The 18,870-nt window shown below is 41.0% G+C and overlaps 2 protein-coding genes across 2 annotated transcripts; both read right to left on the reverse strand.

The window, feature by feature from the left end:
- On the reverse strand, positions 1–13,888 carry LOC139609084 (vesicular glutamate transporter 1-like). Its single transcript, XM_071463337.1, has 13 exons — positions 13,371–13,888; positions 6,916–7,168; positions 6,347–6,465; positions 6,128–6,242; positions 5,936–6,023; positions 5,255–5,341; positions 4,598–4,734; positions 3,920–4,069; positions 3,612–3,744; positions 2,952–3,062; positions 2,701–2,828; positions 2,154–2,223; positions 1–1,964 (listed from the first exon to the last, which is right to left on the reverse strand). Exons 1-13 carry the CDS (start codon positions 13,430–13,432, stop codon positions 1,663–1,665), a joined length of 1,755 nt encoding a protein of 584 aa, XP_071319438.1. The 5' UTR covers positions 13,433–13,888; the 3' UTR covers positions 1–1,662.
- Positions 13,889–15,252: 1,364 nt separating this feature from the next.
- Positions 15,253–17,887, reverse strand: LOC139608766 (uncharacterized). Its single transcript, XM_071462828.1, has 4 exons — positions 17,716–17,887; positions 17,130–17,334; positions 16,809–16,958; positions 15,253–16,032 (listed from the first exon to the last, which is right to left on the reverse strand). Exons 1-4 carry the CDS (start codon positions 17,800–17,802, stop codon positions 15,797–15,799), a joined length of 678 nt encoding a protein of 225 aa, XP_071318929.1. The 5' UTR covers positions 17,803–17,887; the 3' UTR covers positions 15,253–15,796.
- Between the last annotated feature and the right edge of the window lie 983 nt (positions 17,888–18,870).

Raw genomic sequence — 18,870 nt, forward strand, 5'->3', positions numbered from 1 at the left:
TGTAATTAATGTATACCTCTAGGTTTTATTATACAATTTCCCACATGTACATGATTTTTACATTTACAGTTTTAGTGTACAACCCAGAACAAAACATTGAACAATAAATTAATGAAAAATGACAAAAACAGTAAAAACCCTAACATTTAATATTTCATCTATCGGTGAACTCCAATCAATGAAACAATATCAGCCAAAGTGATACCATCCCATGACCTAACACAGGAATATTTTTTTACTACTAACCTTAACTTTGAGGCTAGCTAGATACATTACAACATCTACGAAAAAAAATAAAACAAATTGCTCAAAATGTCATTGTTTTGTTGTCCTTTCTGAGACATTTAGGTTTAATTGGTCTTTAGTGTACTGATTATTTCACATATATTTAGCTTGCTGCAATATAAAGTAAAGCAAAGGGAAATGTCACCTTCTAATGAGTGGCTTTACAAGACTGACAGTTTATTTGCACATTCATGTTGACGTACGCTACATTACTGGCATCACACAACAGCCTCAGTTCACAGCTCTGAGGCTGCGACAGACACTAGAGAGTGGCATGTGTTGGTGGTCTTAGCTTATTAATACATCGACAGTAGAGTGTCTTACCTGGCAACACTTAGAGCATGAATTGCCTGAACACAAGAGTGACATGACAGTAACATCAATGAAGCATATATTACATGTGAAGCATAATTAGCAAAATTCAGATGTTTGATTTTGAAGAAAAACAGAAATAAAAGTGGCTCCAAATTAAGTCACTAATGTAACAAAGGATTGTTATTACCCTGGATAATGACAGTCTTTGCAGTCCTTTACGAGGCATTTTTATTACCCAGTTTGTCAGCAGGCAGACAGGTTAGAGGCCTAGCATGTAACACATTTTTGCACAAGGAAATCAAAATGCTGCATCTAAAAATGTCAGTATTGGGCTATTTAGACTTAACATGAAACAGTAATATTTGTAAGTGTTCAATTACTTTCTCAGTGGATAAGTAAACCAATACTACAGAGCAAAAATATTTTGTTGTATTGGCACAAGTAACATGCTTTTTCTTAAGGACAAAACTTTAACTTTAATGGAGGTGCATACTGTGCTATGGGTTGCAGAAACTCTACAACTTATTATGAAACTTTTTTAAAACCAGTTTAAACAAACTCAATATGTTTTCATCAAACAATAGAAATGCGCTTTTGACTAATGTGCGCCTAAAGATTTGTAATCTGGAATAACTCAAATATAAATAAGAGGCATTCTAAAGAAATCCACATCCTGTCTATTAATATAGAAATTTCTACAATTATTACCATGAATGAATATCACAGAAAGCCACACCAGGCCTAAAACACAGCCCCTCTCCAACAGATATCACAGGGAGGCTGACGGGTCCTAAAACACTCTTACTTTAGATTGTCTGTCACACAGAGTACACAACTGCAATCACACACAAACCCACATTTTACATTTACTAATGTCTTCACCTCCACTGTGCAGTCTCTTTAAATTCAGTTCCATTATATTTAATATTGTCAGACTCGCCAAAAATTGTTCTTTCCTGTCTTCCATTTTTAATCCGTGCTTTTAAAGTTCTCCACGCCATCAGGTGGAACGTCACACTGTTTCTGCCTCTCTAAAGGCTATGTGCGGAAGATCTGCTGTCTTTATGTTAACTCTCGGTCCCCCTGTCCTCCATAAAGGTAATTATTGGTTCCGGCTGGTTGTACATACTCCTCAGTTTTGTCCCAGTCTGAGACCCAGCCTCCTTCTCCTCCTCCTCCTCCCACGCCTCCACCTCCATTGGGATCTGCTCCCTGGTTCATTGCTCCATAGCCTGTTCCGCCACTTGTGCGATACAGCTCCTCTGTCTCATTTGCAAGCTCATCCTCATCCAGGATGCCACATTTCTCATCACTCGTCTGCTCTGGCTCGGCCCAAGCTTGCTTCTCTCCAGATGCAAAAAGGCCTGCAGCAAAGTCAGACAATATTAAACTTTTGGTATCATATTATTCATACTTGCAACAGAGCTTACAAATCTACAAAATTGAGTTTTAGGTTTGATTGCATGAAGAACAACACACTGATTGTTGCATACTTAAACATCTTAATGCTCTGAGGAAGACTGAGTGGAAAATTTAGAGATGAATATACACACCATAGAATATAACACCTCCATAATGAACAAGTGAGGCAATAAGAAAGACACCCTGCCACTCCTCCCGCGTCTATCAATGTAGGGTGGGGTGAGAAAAAGAGAACAGTGGTTTAAGCATAAAAAAAAAGTTTCATTTTCTTTGAAATCAAGATACTTTATTTTTAAAGTCAGAAACATATTCATGCATTAAATCAAACAAGTCAAAGAGAGGTTTGCACATGCATTGTGTTTTATAAATGCACATCTGGTCTATTGAGCTACTTACAGTCCAAAATTAAAGTTACATCTATCTTTTAAGTGATAGATAAACAGAAGTCTTTATGAGGAAGTGACAACTCTGCTGTTGCTGAATAAATACTTCCTATGACCAAAACCAAAGACATAATAAAACAGAAATACAGCAGAGTGTTTTAAAGTGTGCTTTGTCAGTATATGATATCATACATACTGTTCTATGTTCTACAGTTTAATTATAGTTGAGGGTGATAGTCCATACAAACACACTGTGTGAGTGAGAGAATCGCAGCTATGTAGAATCAGTTCTCACCTTGTGCTTTGTCATGGCACCAACTATGAGTGGGCAAACCATACCAGACAAAGTGCCCACACCATTGGAGATGCCCATAAGGATACTAGCATATCGGGGTGCAATGTCCAGGTGGTTCACATTGAAACCTTATGAGGAAGAATAAATATTAGAATCATACATTTTATCCATGACAACAATAAATAATAATAATATTTGTGGCCAAAAAGTTGCAAAGAACACATTGTACACATTGTAAGTTATGCTTTCACCTGAAATGGCAAAGCCAGAGAAACCCACTGCCAGAACCAAGAATGTAATGGCAACACCTTTTGTGTGAGAGAAGCCCACCACCAGCAGCAGAGTTGCCTCCATCCCAAATCCTGATGGAAACCAGTGAAATATCACAGACACCAACAAAGACTGAGTTCAATGTGTTCATGGAAAAGCAAAATCTCAATGCAACGTGCTTATTTAGATCAACTGAAGGCCATTTTTTGGCACAGCTACCAATAAAACGATCTGTACAGTGCATGCTTCTACATTTCACTTCGCTATCAAAGTTTAAAAATAGCTAACAGAGGCAGAGCTTCTGCTTTATAGTGAGTCATCATTTGCCTGATGTGACATTTTCTGACCACAGCTGAAACACTGTGCTTGAGTAAGCAGCATAATTAGCCAGTATGGTACGTGCTCTTCTCAGGTTTACACAATTGAGGCTTTTTACTGAAAAGGGGATAATAGATAGACCCATCCAGAAATTATAGTAAAATGCCATTACATGTCCTAATTTGAGTATGTACTAATCTGACTATAGGTGTGACCTTTGGGAAGTCAAACAGCAAGTTGGTTGTAGCTTTTGTTTACTGCAATCATATGTTTCTTTTCTGCAACTGTTATTTTGCTTTCCTTTAATTTTGGTCTTTTCTTACCTCCACAGTTCATAAGTTTCCGAACATTAGTGGTGCTCATGATGTGGTTGGAGCGCAGGTAGTCGGCAAGCTGGCCACCAATAGGCACGATGATGGTCATAACCAGATGGGGAAGTGCAGAAACTATGCCCACCTAGATAAGAGAGGGGAAACAAATATCTTTATGCAACAGATAGGAGACCTGCAGTAAATATTGAAAGCAGACTTTGTATAAGCATAACAGTACAGAATTATGTTATTGTGCATATGGAAACTTTTCTCCCTGGTACACTACGACGCCTCTATCACACTGCTCTGATTTCTGTTACCTTGCTAATCTCGAATCCAAACACCTCCTCAAAGTATGCGGGCTGGCTAATGAGAAGCAAGTAGAAAGTCCAGCTTCTGCAGAAATTAGCCACGATGATGGCGTACACTGGCATGGACGTGAAAAACGCCCTCCATGGTGTGGTGAATTTCTGTAACAAAAAAATGTTTTTATTACATTATTATTATAGTGTTATTATTTCACTTATTCGATAAGAAAATTCTAAAACTTCTGACCTGTTTCACAAACATAAATGTACATGAAATGTGTAGTTTGCTTGAATGATCCATTTGTTGTATTTGAGGTTTACTTTTAAAACAAACACCAGATTTTAGAACACTGAGGTCAAGAAGAAGTTGGGCGGTGCAGATTGATCAGTTTCGCTTGAATGCATGAACAGATGAGTGGAGGTTACTAGTGATATGGAGTTTCTGAATCTATTTGTGCTAAAATAAGGAGCAGTAAACAAGCTTACTGCTAATGCATGTGTGACTTTATCCTTGTCTTAGCATGAAGATTAGCATAATACAAAGAACTAGCATAGTCATTTTACAAACTCTTCACACTGACTCAAAGGAAATGTAAATGAGGCAGGCCACATCCGTTACTTTCAGCCACTTTGACGTGATACAGTGGCTGAGTCATTTTGTACCAGTGGAAATCTACATGGTGCACTGACCGTTACTGTAAATTGAGCCGTCTCGCCGATGCTGTCCTCAATATATTTCCTCTCCTCGTCAGTGATGGTGGGATGGGCTGCTGGACTTTCATAAGACACAAGGATCCAGAAGCAGTACCACATGATCCCAAAACTTCCTGGAGAGGAAGGAAGACAGGCAGGCAAACACGCAGGGAAAAGAAGAAGACATGTGTTAGTGTCAAATGTGGAAGAAAGCTGAAAAAGAACAATCAACGAAAGAGAAACTGGCTGTAGCTGCTGCCTATGTACAGACTGTGATCAAATGTAGAATTCATACATAATGGGTGCATGATTTGTCTTTTCTCATATTTATGGTGCTGGCCTTTGTGGTCTTTTTGTCAACCCAGTTTCAGTATGTGTCAGCAACTACTGTGTCACTCTGCACAGTGATGGCTGTGCCTACGCAACTATTGAAAGGACTGTTGTCATGCTTTTATTGTGGCAGCATTAACACTGTATTGTATTTAACTGGGAAGATAATGTAATATATAATAAAGCTCAACCTTTTAAAACATATTAAATGAAATACTCAGTCCACATTTCAGTTTGAAGGGTTTGAAAAGCAAGATAAGTGTAAAGGCTGGATAAAGCTGTTTGATCTTGTTTAATGTTGGCCTAAAGATCAAGGGTCATTACCGTAGACATAGAAGACTGATGACCATCCTGAGTACTGGACCAGGATTCCAGCTAACGGCATGGCAATCACGGCGCCAGCATAAGAACCTAGGAAAAAACAAAAAGATTGTGGGTATTAAACCAAGCGACAGTGTCTTGGGCTGAAAAATGAAGCGAACACAGAAGTGCCAAAACTGCAGTTCCTGGAATGACCACTTGCTCCAAAAGCAAGTCAATCCCCATGTTAAAATGCCCATCTTTACCGCAGAAATGAACAAGTTTAAAGCTAAACATGGCAGCTGCACAGGGGTGATTTTTTTGGTATAACTCACTCAATTAAATTTTATCAAGGCTCAAAGTTCTGCATAAATGAGGGCGTGCCACTTTGAATGACAGGTGGGTGAGCGTATGCTTGCCACAAACTGGCATGCACCAAAGTCTCAGCTCCACACAAACCCATCTTCTTTGCTTTTTTTTTTGATTTTCTGGGAGGTAAGCAGAGTCATGCACTGCCAAGATGGCAACGGCAGAGCAGCCCACTTCAAAACAGCTCTTCAGAAACCTATGGGTGACGTCACAGAGACTATCTCCATCTTTATATACAGCCTATGTATTAAACAAGCCACCAAAGGGTTCCCTGAAATGAAACATCAATAATCCATCTTTCAAAGAATGCAAAACATGCAGGTATAAGAAACTCACCACAAAAGGCTGTTGTGGCCAGGCGACTTCTTTCAAGTGGTGGCGCCCATTTTGCCCAAATACCGTGACAGGCAGGATATGAGACTCCCTGTAGAACAGGCAAGAAGTTACATTATGATCAATTAAATGTAACTCTTTCTGTGTTGCACATTTCATGTGTTTAAGGGGAAGCTATAGACAAGACTCAAGCACCTCCACAAGTCCTTGAAACACCCTGACAATGATAACACAGCCAAAGTGCATCCGGGCTGCCGTGGGAATAAGCATATTCAGACAAGATGTGGCCACTATTGCAAAGCCAAACACTCTGGAAGAGCAAAGAATAGAGAAGGGAAAAGACATTAGAATAACAGTATATATAGTATAATGTGTGATTATTCCTTGCATACAATAAGCAGTGGAGTAACAGACCTGTTTGCTGCAAACTTTTGACAAATGAACCCTCCTGGAATTTGGGTTACTATGTATCCCCAGAAAAATGAACCATGGATCATTCCCACTGTCTCTGGATCCCAGTCAAATTGAGCTTTCTGTTGGGACAGAGAGGAAGACAACCACATGAGAAAACTGCACATGAACTTGAATGAGAGTTTGATCATCGTAGTGCACGGAGACAGACGAACTATTGGAACGAGAGAATTTATGTGATTGATTGATGGTCCTCTGAGGGCATATGGTTGACCTCTGACTTAAACACCCTGACCCACCATCAATATTCCTTCACATCAGTAATCAGTGTCAAACTGTAACACTAACTGGCGTGCTTCATAATGAGTCAGTCCTTTGTTTGACCTTTCTGTTTCCGTTTTCACCATCAACAAAGATTTGTAATGTAATAAACTTGTAATGCTGCACACTTGGAGGAAAATGGATCTTGCTCTGAAACAGGAAAGGACCTTCCCTTAACTCATGCACACTGCTTGATGCACATTTGTCTAAACTAGAATTTAAAAAAACAGCCAAAGACGATCGCTACTCACCACTATGACCTCCTTGTTGTCTCTGTAGATGGTGTGGCTGTTGACCATGCTGACAATGGCCACGCCCAAGTTACATCTGATTCCAAAGGAGATGCAGAAGCCAATACCAGAGAGGATGGCGATGATGTAGCGCCTGGGCAGGCCGAAGCATGTGCAGTCCACCACAGGCATCTCCTTTTCCTCCACCAGCTCTGGCCGGCCCTCTGCCGACAGCTCGATGGTCTCGCCATTTTCCTGCTTCTTCTCAAGAGCTCTGTAAAGTAGAGTTTGGAAAAGTGAGGAAATGAAAAATGTTACATGTTTATTCTAGTTCCTGTTAGTATGTTGTTTGGACTCTAGTCTGTCACTTTGTAAATATGAAAACAAAAAATCCTAGTTTAAAGGGCACACTCTTGAATCAGTTTTTTCAAAAAGAAACTAGCTAAGAATAACTACAATTACCTCCTCGTGGTTGTATGCCTCCACCATCCAGACTAGTTTCAGGTTACATCCCTGTTTATCCAGACTCATATAAAATATTAACCATTTGTGTGACATTTTGTCATAATTGATGTGTGAAATCTTGAGTTATGGCTAAAAAGTATTTTGTGTAGCCACACTGACTTTGACCTTTGACCTTTTACCACCAAGATCTAATCCGTTCACCCTTGAGTCCCAGTGAACATTTGTGCCAAATGTGAAGGGATTTCCTGCAAGATTTCTAGAGGTATTGTGTTCACAAGGCCAAAGCCATGTCTTGTGAGGACACTGTGACCTTGACCTTTGACCTTTGACCACTAAAATCATCCTTGAGTTCAACTTAATGTTTGTGTAAATTTTAAGAAATTCCCTCAGGGCATTACTGAGAGATATCACATTCAGGAGAATTGGATGGATGGACATGTGCGGACAGGCGGTCAAACTGGAAATATAATAATAACCAGAATTACTGCCTTGCGGTTGTATACATCTGCCAATCAGCCAAGTTACAGTCGAAATGGTCACAATCAGTTCATCTTTGAGTCCAAATTAATGTTTGTGCCAAATTTGAAGAAATTCCCACAAGGCATTACATATATATTACGTTCATGGGATGGAATGGGATGGACATACAGCTGGACATTTTCACATCTGTTGAAAAACTTCTGAGCAACCCTGCATAACTACCTATCTAGATAGTTTGCAGGGCCACCCTTGTTGAATTCACCCCAAAAGGCTCCTCAATGTAAAAGTAGACATTTAAGAAATCACCACATAGTTAGTGTAGCATTTGCCAAATCAATTCAACAGAACGGCTGTTGAAAAATGTGTCAAAGGACAGTAGAAAACATAACAAATATAACAATTATTAATCCCTTTAAAAGAAAACCTTAACATTTAGTTTACTCCTAGATTTCTATATTGTGGATTTTCTGTAAGAGCAGTCTGTCAGCCCGCGGTCTGCCCCAGGTTTTCTAAACTCTGGTTGCCACAGTGAAAACAGATCCTACTCTGACAGCTTAGCTTGATAAAAGTGCATGAATCTAGATGCTCAGACGATCTTTCTCGCTCTCAATTTGCCTGGCAACTCCAGCATCTTAAACAAGACACAGTCAGCAGAGTGGTCTGTCAGCCTACTGCCACTGGAGCTTGCTAACTCTGACTTATCCTGTCTTCTCAAGGTGTTCATATATTGGGTATTTTTGTGTTGCAGACTGAACTCCCTGACAGTGAGGAATACAGGGTGAGTAAAAGACCACAGCATTTACAGAAAGTTGTCGCATCATGGTGCATCCATGCTCCTCTCCTCCCTCCAAACAAGGTTAACTACTCTTTTTCTGCTCCTGTCTGCAACCTACAGTAGGCTATGTTCATATGGCTTGCTGACAAACACTGAGAAACCATGACCTCTGCAAGCCTCCAGTCTAACAGGCATCAAATATGTATCAAAACTCTGCAGGTAATCTATTAAACATGAAATGTGCAGTGCTGAGTTCTCAGATCAGACTTGAGAACTGCAGGTCCAGATGATGGAGCACAGAATCCTATTGCTAATCGAATCCCTATTGCTTTTGTCTGGTAAATAACCACTGTCCAGAGATACATACACTACACGAGAGCTGGTTGTGCAAAACATGTCAGTTAACTCAGCCCTTCCCTTTTCAGCCAAGATATAACACCCAACAGTGCAGGGTATGAATAAAGCTTTGGGGGATGGGGTTGTATTTTATAGATGACTTTATCTGACAGCTGGGTGCACAGGACAGAAGGAGATGAAAAGGGATAGTGATCATGGGCTAGAACCACATTTAAGTGTATTATGACTCTGAGCTGACTGCACCGCCAGGGCACCCCATTAATAACAGTGTACGCCCACAGTGGCCATTGTGAACATTCATCATGGTGGGGATGAAAACCTCTACCTGGCAGAGCAAGTACAGCCCGGATACGTGATGTTACACTGCTGTGTAACTAAGATTTACATCATAAAAATATATTGAATCTAACAAACATTTATCAGTTCCCCAGTGAAAAACACACAGACAAAAATGAGACAATATTTACTCTACAGTAGGCTAATATATGAATAAAGTTTACACTGGGTCATCCGCAAAAAATCCCTTTAAACCATTGAACTCAATACATTTAAAAGGCAGCAGAAGCCATTTGTAGATAATGTTTTCATGTCATTGAGGTGTGTTTGAGCAGTCAGAGCCAGCAATGATGATAATAATGCACATGGTGATAGTTTATAGAACTTCTTTTGGTATATGTGCCGGGTGAGCAGCTTCTGCCGAAATGAAAGGGCCACCATGTTATACATCACCGAGGTAAATGTAGCCGCAGCGAAACCGACTCTCGTTTTGACTGAAAGAGTGAGTGAGGTGTGAAAACTGCACACTCACCATACAGCAAACAGCACACAACTGAAAAGATTTAAATTGATCTTTTGGCATTGTAAAACAACTTGGTAGAGATTTTTTTAACTCCTCAGACAAGATCTGTTTATACAAATACAAGCTTATCTTTCACAGTATACTAGCGAACTACGCTGCTGAGAGCCCTTCTTCTACATACACATCAGAACTGTAGTACCTTGTACTGTGTACTGTTAGAGACAGGAAATATCAGGAGAGAGGGGGGCATGTCATGACAAAGACACCTTAACCTCATTTAGCTTAACTCATTGTAAACCACTGGGTTATGTCATCATTATGAGTTCCTTGATTTGACAGGAAGTGTCTTATGCTTAGATAATCTACAACATCAAGAGCATGATTAACTTGAGACACAAATTTTATACATCCTATACATAATCTGTAATGTGCCCATAATGTTTTTTTTCTGCTAGTTGTGTGGGACTGCTTCTCTATAATCTAAAAATCTTAAACTCAAATGTTATGGCTCTGTCAAATCACCAGGACAATCACATTTCTGAAGTGCCAGGAAATTATGCACCTGCTGATCACAAACCCTTGCAGCAAAAAATCTTGATACAATGTTTATCCTAGCTCTCTGGTTTTATAAAATGCACTGTCTGCAGAGACATGAAATGGCATGATCATATTGAGTGACAGAAAGACTCTGGAGATTGACTTGTTCCTGATGTCCCTGCTAATAAACCTGTTCAGAGTAGTCAGCCAAAAACTACAACATTAAGTAGACTGGGAAATAACAGCGATGCAACAATAAAACATATATGTTCTATTAGTTACTGTAAGCAGGGGATCTAACAGTCTTCGACACTGATCAAGTATTAATGATTCTCCAGCTTGAATTATTAATATCTCTGGCTCTCTCGGACTATTTTTGTCTGGGCGGGCCTCTCTCTTCATCCCTCCTGTCTCCTCTTTATCTTTAACCCTGACTTTTACATCAGCTCCCCTGACTCACGCAGAGTCTAGCACACAGTTCACAACATCAGCACCGTCTTCAACACCAGTTTATTTTCCCAGTGTCCAGAGGATGTCCAGATGTAGTTTAAATTCTCTGCAATACAGTGCACGCTTGTTTTTCACTCTTCATTCTTCCTTTTTTTTTTTGTTTTGTTTTACTACATACTGTATCTGCTGCAGTGACTTTTCATGACTGACCCTGAATTAAGGAAAATCCTTTGTAATCCTCACAAGCTACCTGACCTTCTCCCCGCTGCTCCCGTCACACCACGAGGAAAGGTCTGGGTGCTTCTGTGAAACAACTGAACTCAGTAAGAGAAAAGCTCAGTTTTGAATCTCGATATTGTGCAAGAAAGCTGAATTCACGTGACCCGCTCTGCTGAGTGAATATTCTCGGTTCTCTGTCCAAGTTAATCTCTTAATTCATATGTCCAAGGACAAATGTCAGGGCAGTTCAGCAGCTTGGTTTCGGAGTTGAGTCAACAGCTTGGAATCATTGATTGGATAAGAGAGAGTCGAATAACTAGCGCAGATTGTTTGAAAGGTTGAAAAGCTCTCAATGACACAGGTGAGCAGGACCTACTGAACTCACTCTACTAACACAAAGTGTGGACATGCACTGCAACCATTTTTGATTTCATTCTCATTAGTTAGATATCCTGAATGCAATTGTGAGAAATACAGAAACACATACTCAACAATACTCTGCAAGCTTGACACATGTTCAGTCCTCTGGTCCCGTGGGTCAAAAGTATTACTGATATCACTGTCAAACAATAGTTAAAGAGAGAAGAGACACTGCTGGATGTTTAATGAAGGGATGACGGGAAACTGTCAGCTGCTTCTACATCAGAGATATCATGTTTCTTGTTGTCTTCATCTTGATTCGCAGCTGCTGGTGAGAACTGGCTGCTGTGATCTGAGACCGAAATCACTGAGGATTGTAAGGTTCGCTGAGAATAGAACAGAGTAAAAATAGACATAGAGACAGCTCCATCTCTTCAATAAAACACCCGGCAATAAATAATACACAGCGATCCGTCTGTCTGCGGCTCTCTGTGTGCGGGGGTGTTGAGGTTGCGTGCAGAGCGGGCCCCGGGCCCCGGGCCCTGTGCGTGTTACGCGCCGCAAGGTGCCAAGGGAGCACCTGGGAGCACATCCACTGAAATGAAGGCAGCTGTGGGCTCTGTGCCGTGGCCTAATCCTGGCTGTGAGGCGCCCTGGGTGGAGTGGAGGTGGGTGGAGGTGGGTGGAGGGGAGGCGCGGGGGGGGGGGGGGGGGGGGGGGGGGGGCACGATGACGAGTTATCGGGCTACTTAGGTGGAAGGAGAGATGTGGCCAAGGTGTACGGCCTGCAGGGATTTACATGTGCCGACAGCTTGGACGAGCAGAGGCTATTTCTGGAGAGGATTTAAGTGTTTAGACGCTACATCAAATCCCGACAGAGAGGAAGGGGAGTCCATCAGTGCCTCCCTGCTCTCAGATACCCATCACTGGCCAGACTCCTGAATGCCTCGCACACTTTTTCTCAGCTGGGGAAGGTGTGCCAGGCATTATTTATTTATTTATTTATTTATTTATTTATTCGTATCATTTTTGCAGCTAATTTTGGCCAATAAGACCAGATGTTTGGAACCTGTCGAAAAGACACACAGGAATTCTTTGTGCAGGTCTGAAGCACAACAACGATGTCAAAAAAAAAAACAAAAAAAAAAAAAACAAAAAAAAAACATGTCCACGTCCTCAGTCCATCATCACAAGTCTGCTCACTCTGCTAATACCTGCCCCTCAGTCCAGGACAGCCTCTTCTAGAGTGAGGGCCACTGAAAGGCGCACGGGGGCAGGTGTGCCAGAATAACAGGCCGCACACACTGATACAGTTTTGGAATAACTAGACCGTGTTATCAAGCACACTGTGTGTATGATAGAAAACGAAACACGTTGCTTGATTGCTGAAGCAAGAAGCTCCAGATAAGCCTCCACATCTAAGTGGAATTAACTGTGTGACTGTAATTTGACAGAGGGACAGCACTGCAAAAAAAAAAAAAAAAAAAGCCTTGAAGAAATGAATCTGTTTATTGATCCAGCGCTTCATCTTACACCGATAGAGCAGTTTAGGTCCAAAATGAAACTTAATTCTGTCTATTTGTGCCTCAGAAGCAAAGTAGAACAATTCTCTTATCGCTGCATGTGAAGCGGACTGACTGGTTTCATTTTGTGCGCTCAGAGGGAGTATTTCAAACTTTCTGTATCCGCTACTAAATGGCTGCAGTTGCATATAAAGTGATAAATTATGCATGTGAGTTTCCTGTGAGATAGATACAGCAGCCGAAAGAGAGACAGATGTGGTGTCAGGTCATCCAACTCTGCTCCAGTCATGTTGATCTCCAAAGGAGCCGTTTGCTTCTCTTTTCAGCTAAACTCTCATTTTTAAAATCATGTTTATGGGTAAACACTGCCCTTCAGTGGCCTCCATTGATTGCAAAAGATGAACTTTTTTTTTTTTTTTTTTTTTTAATTCCAAAGGGTAATTACGCCTGCAGCCATTTCTGCCCTTCAACATTTTCTGGTTGTAATGTGTCCCAGAGAGACTGTACATACCCGTATATTTTCCCCAGAGTCTTGGCTGCCACGGCCTTAAACCTGTCCGGCCGGATCTCCATCCTCACGACTCCAGGATCCGACCAATGTGCAGTGTTTGCGCGCTCCCGCCTGAGCGCACAGCCTTCTCCTCTGCTCCCTCCGCCTTGTGTTTCTCACTCACACATAAAAAAACAAAAAACAAAACAATAATAACTTAATTTGTTTTTGTTTTTTTTACTTCTTCCACCGGATTCCTTCACCCCGCAGGTTCCCTGTGCAGCGGAATCTGTAGTCAGCGACTCTGATTTTCCAGAGATTTAATTGGCTTCAGCCTCCTTTGTGTGAAATCAACAGAACAAACATTGTCAGTCCCACTTTGTCAGAGTCCTTAATGTCCAAGTGAACTTCTTCACACCCGCTGGTGTCCGGCGAGGTCCGCGGCGAGCTGGAGGCAACTTTCGACAGGATTCATGGCCAAACGGTGTCTCTGGCCGTGGTCCTGAAACCAGATTACCGCTGCCTGCCGGCTAATCTCTCCAAGTCTGTGTAGTGAGTGGAAGGTAGCATGTCACTTCCTTCCCCGCAGCCCCGGCGTTTTAAGCGCTGGCTATCCAGGCAGAGGCTATTCTTGGACCACGCAAGCCTTGAATGGAGAGAATTAGAGTAAACGCTGCCCGATCGAAGCATATTAACAGAGTTCCCAGGTATTTGTAACACGGGAGGGGCAGGCTGCTCCCAGGACGCTGGAAATGCAGACTGCAGATTGTTTACGCTTTTATGAGCGAAAAAAAAAACCCACTATGGATCCACACTATAAGGTTATGTAAGTCTAAAGGTAAAAAAATCTATATTTATAATCTAATATGTTAGAAATGGCTCTTATTGAAGTGCCCTGGGCAGAGCTGCCATGAGGCATCATTACTACAACTCCATCAGTGTGATAATTAGCAACTTCTAATTACCTTGAGTGTAACTGTTTTTTGGGACATGTGGCTTTTAACAGTCTAATGAAAATTGGTAGCAGATCTGGAGCCGCTTTGTGTAATAACTTAGACAGGAGTAGATCGAGTGATTGGGCCTTGTGTTTGTGATCAGGGCATGAAGCTGTGTATAGAAGCCACTGGAAGGTCAAGTATGGACCACAGGGTCATTTGACCTACTGTAGGCATTCGAGTCTATTTTTTATTGGCTTTTTTTTTTTTTTTAAGCAATCCTTACATTGAATCTTTTTTTTTTATTATTGCACAGGTGCAAATAATAAAATGAATAATGTGTGAATGTCCATTTAGCTGCTTCACTGCTGGCGTTGTGCATGTTGGCTCACTGTCACACTGTTGTGGCTCACACAACAATACTATGGAGCCATCATTAATGTGATTAGGAGCTAACACCTGTGCTTTTCCTACAAGTCAAAATGTCTGCTGTGAAAAAAGAGCCTGTAGCTGCTGAACTGCTGATTTGGGCTTTAGCTCTAACTTGGCGTCACAATTACAATCACTGAGTGTCACATTGAAACCAGTGGGAAACGTAGAAAAATGTGCTGGGCATACTTTACACTGGCCTGTTTTGTTAAATCATAAATCAGTACATGGACTTAGTCAGACATTAGGTGTATAAAAACACTGCAGCATTTTATTTTTGGCAGCAGGGGCATCTATCTAAAGCGACACGAACACAGATCAAACACTGCTTGAGTCTTTGTGATAACAGCCACTTCCTGAAAGTCTCAGACAAAACAGTTATTTTCAACCTAAGGAGAAATGACTCCACTTTTGTCTGGGATTTTTGTGAGCGTTTGGGTGCGTGGGGCAAGATTTGCCTTTGGACTGTGTGTTTTGCTTAAATAATCAGTTACACCTTAACCTCAATCTAACTTTGAGACTGCAATTATTGAGCATAAAGAGTAGGAATGAGCATTTCTTTCATCACTGTACTGTTTATTCTGTGGTACCACACTGGACGATTACTGATAGGACGGACAGCAGTAGATAAAGTACAGAGAAGATCTGGTTTATATTGTGACTGTACAAACACAAATTACTACAGTTCATACATACAGTTGTGACACACAGGCAAATATTTAGGGCATATTTGTGGCAAACTATGGTGGTTCTGGGCAGTGAGAGGGTTATAGGTCAGGAGGTCACAGGCAACAACAGTAACTGACAGATTTGGTCGCAGAAGGTGGATGTGATACTTCTGCTAAATGTCTCTTCTTTTCTTTTGTATTTTCCCTCTGGTCACAAACATCCACTGTGAAAGGTTGTTTGTTTGGGCCCATTCATCAGGTTTGCTGAATATTTTCATGAGAAAACATTTTCCCACAAAAATCAAAAATTTGTCTGACGTGTAGAGATAATGATAAACAATGTGCACATTCAAATAGCAACTACTTCTTCTTTATGTCATTCAAAATTGTCAGACTGCTAACTAAGCCTTCAACATCAGATATAGCTCTTCTCCAGATCCTTGGCTGATATAGTTCTCAGAGAGTGAGAGGAGAGGAAGAGGGGAGGGAAGGGCATGGCAGAGGGAGGGGGGGACAGGCTGGGTGGGACAGAGATGATGGACGGAGTGTCTGAGAGCGAGCCGTAACCGGCCCTCCGCACATCTACTGCACTGGAGTCGGCAGAGGCGTGAAAAAACACAGGGGGAGGGTCCATTGGGTCTGTGGTCAAATCTGCAGACAGATATAAGAAAATTCATTTGAAACTTGATATTTCCTGTCAAGTCAAAGTTTTATTTATTTTTTTAAATATTAGCTCACAAGATAGAGCATAAGATATCAGTCATGCTTTTGTACAGACATTTAATATCTACTCTATATACACATTTGCTGTTGTATTATTAAAGCTATGCCATGCAACATCATTTATTAGTGCCTCCAAATGGCAGCAAGCAGGAAGTGCTTCAGCACTGAGAAACTGTCAACAGCACAATGTCAACAAGCACCGTTTGGCACGCTCATGCTCAATAACCCATCCGGGCCTGTGATGCTTTACAACAAATGATACCCAGGAGATGAGAAAGGAAAAAGTGAATGAAAATCTCTCTCTCTCTCAACAATATGTAAAAAAAAAAAAAAAAAATCTGATTGCAATTATATTGACAGATATTGCAGATATTACTAAAAAGATTATGATGTCATTTCTACTGGGGCCTGAACCAAACAAGTAGGTTCCCTTACGTCTGGAGAATATGATTAGTAGTATCTCTGTAGCACCACATTGGTCATTGCTTCATTTATAACAGTATGTTGTTGTGACAAATTCAGCTCCTGTGGTCTGGATATTGCACTTTGCCATATTGACATATATATATATATATATGTATATATATATACTAACAGTCCCTTCAAGCAATGCAATTTGGTACCACACAGCTACAGTTTCCTAAAGCGTAAGACTGAGAGAGGTTCTGACTCTACAACAGTTTAATAAAAATCTCTCCATCTACCTGGGTCATCGTTAAGCTGGGTGTGCAGGTACTGCTGTTTGGTGTAGAACTTGTTGTAGATACAGTAAACTGCAGCCATCAGAGTGAAGGTTCCCATGGCTGCAGCGATGAACAGACCTACTTTGGCGTTATCTTTGTCTACATGCCCATCTGTGGAGGCACAAACACATGACAAAGACCAGCAGGGTAAGAGTTAGGCTCCAAATTCATGTTGGAACATTTACACATTGTAACTCAGTGTAGTATCTTTGAGGAACATCTTTGTCGTTTAGGTATATGCTGCCTTTCTAAGATTAACACTGTACATGTGAATAGACTTACACGTCCGCATTGCATTTAAGTGAGTGGTTTCCTCTTTGCCAAGAAGGTCCCTTATGTGTGCTGGAGGAGGAGGAGGTGCTGCCGGGGCCTGGTGGGCATTGATCTCCTGCTCAGACTGCAGGGTGCTCTGGGAGCTGCTCAGTGGAAACACCAGCAGCAGGCACAGAGCTGCCAGGCCCGCCATGTGGGTCGTCCACTGGTACACCTACAAACCAAAAAGCAGTTACTTGTAAAATTAAAATCACTGAAAACAAAACAAAACAAACAAAAAAAAAAAACGTATGTGCACTAAAATTGATTTATTTTGAAAGATACACACGTTCTCCTGTTTGTTAACAGGACTGATTAGGAACGTACTGATGCCACCGTCCAAGTGGATATTCAACTCAATCACTTTTTAAAACAATATAGTCGTTGTTTTTCATACAGTATAGTCAAAATGTTCCAGATACATGTGGTAAACCTCACCTGGTTCTGCTCTAAAAAGAGGCCTCTACCATTAAACAACCTCTCTATCATAAACACACACACACACAACTTTACTTTAAGTTTTAACATTTGAAATGGATCTTTCAGTTGTGTTTACCTGAGGTCGAAGCAAGGATGTCGTCTTTCTCTCTGCCGGGTGTTGGTCCTGTGCTCTCTGCCTCTGGCTGACTGAAGTGAACTGCATCCAAGACAACGAAACTCCCCAGACATGTAATATTTCCTTGGGGACACCTGTGAGTAGTCTTCCACATGAGCATACATGTTGAAGAAGGTGACTTACACAAGTGCTGTATTTAGGCAGACAAAGCAGTCCTAACAAAGGAGAAATGGTTTCCTTTAGCATATTCGGCTCTGGCACACTGTGTTGAAAGCTTTTAGAAATTTGACCTTGAATTTTTTGTTTGAACAGAAATTTAAATCAAAAAATTGGAGAGAGGATTGGTTGTTTGGCCATAACCTGTGAAATCTTTTTTTTTTTCTTCTTTCTATTTAGGTCTTTAAAAAGACAAAAAAACCCACACACTTGTGATATGAGGAAAAAGAGTGATCTAATATAAAAATGACAAACCAAATAAGACTATAGTGTTCACACAACCTATTGTCTTGGATTTTAAGCAGAGACATGTTCTGACACAAGTGCAGCAGAGCTCCCTGCTGACACATAAATGTACTGCTTCAATCTCAGGCATCTGGCTTACAGACCATGTCTACAGCTGAGCGCACTTGATATGAAGTCCAAGCAACTACAATGACAAAAAAAAAAAAAAAAAAGGCATCTTATCCTCAAGTTAAAATCTAAGACCTTTTATATGTAACTGTAGAATAACACAACACAGCAACCAGGAGGATTCTCTGGACACATATCTCAAAAGTAAATCGTTCCTAAATATGCGTAATTACAATGAATAAAATAAATTATATTTCACTCTACTCCTCATTTTCCAATATTAAAGGACAATCTGATCTGGAGAATGACATTTCTTTTAGACACTGTAACAGTCTAACATATGATCCTCTGATTTGAAACACTTCTGAGTAAAGGCAGGGTATGCTCCATTCCCCTAGTCTGCACAGCCCTGCAAGGACACTCCAACTCTTCAAGGACTGATAGATATGAAAGAAAAACAAAGAACGCACTAACAGGTCACCACATCAAACAAACTGTGTTTTAAAGCTAAAGCTACAATAGTTCAGCTGCTTTGGCACAGCCCTTGATGGCCTTGAATATCACATTCCAGGCCACCTGCACTTG

This window comes from Trachinotus anak, unplaced genomic scaffold (assembly GCF_046630095.1).
Source record: "Trachinotus anak isolate AG129_WGS33_773 ecotype Australia unplaced genomic scaffold, CSIRO_AGI_Tana_v1 ptg000025l, whole genome shotgun sequence".
Classification (NCBI taxonomy): domain Eukaryota; kingdom Metazoa; phylum Chordata; class Actinopteri; order Carangiformes; family Carangidae; genus Trachinotus; species Trachinotus anak.

Bases quoted from the DNA above. Each gene is read 5' to 3' on its own strand.
- LOC139609084 (XM_071463337.1), bottom strand. From the start codon at position 13,432: ATGGAGATCCGGCCGGACAGGTTTAAGGCCGTGGCAGCCAAGACTCTG. The intron at 7,169-13,370 runs GTATGTACAGTC...TCTACTTTACAG, and splicing joins ACTCTGGGGAAAATATACGG to AGCTCTTGAGAAGAAGCAGG. The intron at 2,829-2,951 runs GTGAAAGCATAA...CTTCCTCATAAG, and splicing joins CTCTGGCTTTGCCATTTCAG to GTTTCAATGTGAACCACCTG.
- LOC139608766 (XM_071462828.1), bottom strand. From the start codon at position 17,802: ATGCAGTTCACTTCAGTCAGCCAGAGGCAGAGAGCACAGGACCAACAC. The intron at 17,335-17,715 runs GTAAACACAACT...TTTGGTTTGTAG, and splicing joins CATCCTTGCTTCGACCTCAG to GTGTACCAGTGGACGACCCA. The intron at 16,959-17,129 runs GTAAGTCTATTC...GTGCCTCCACAG, and splicing joins CTTAAATGCAATGCGGACGT to ATGGGCATGTAGACAAAGAT.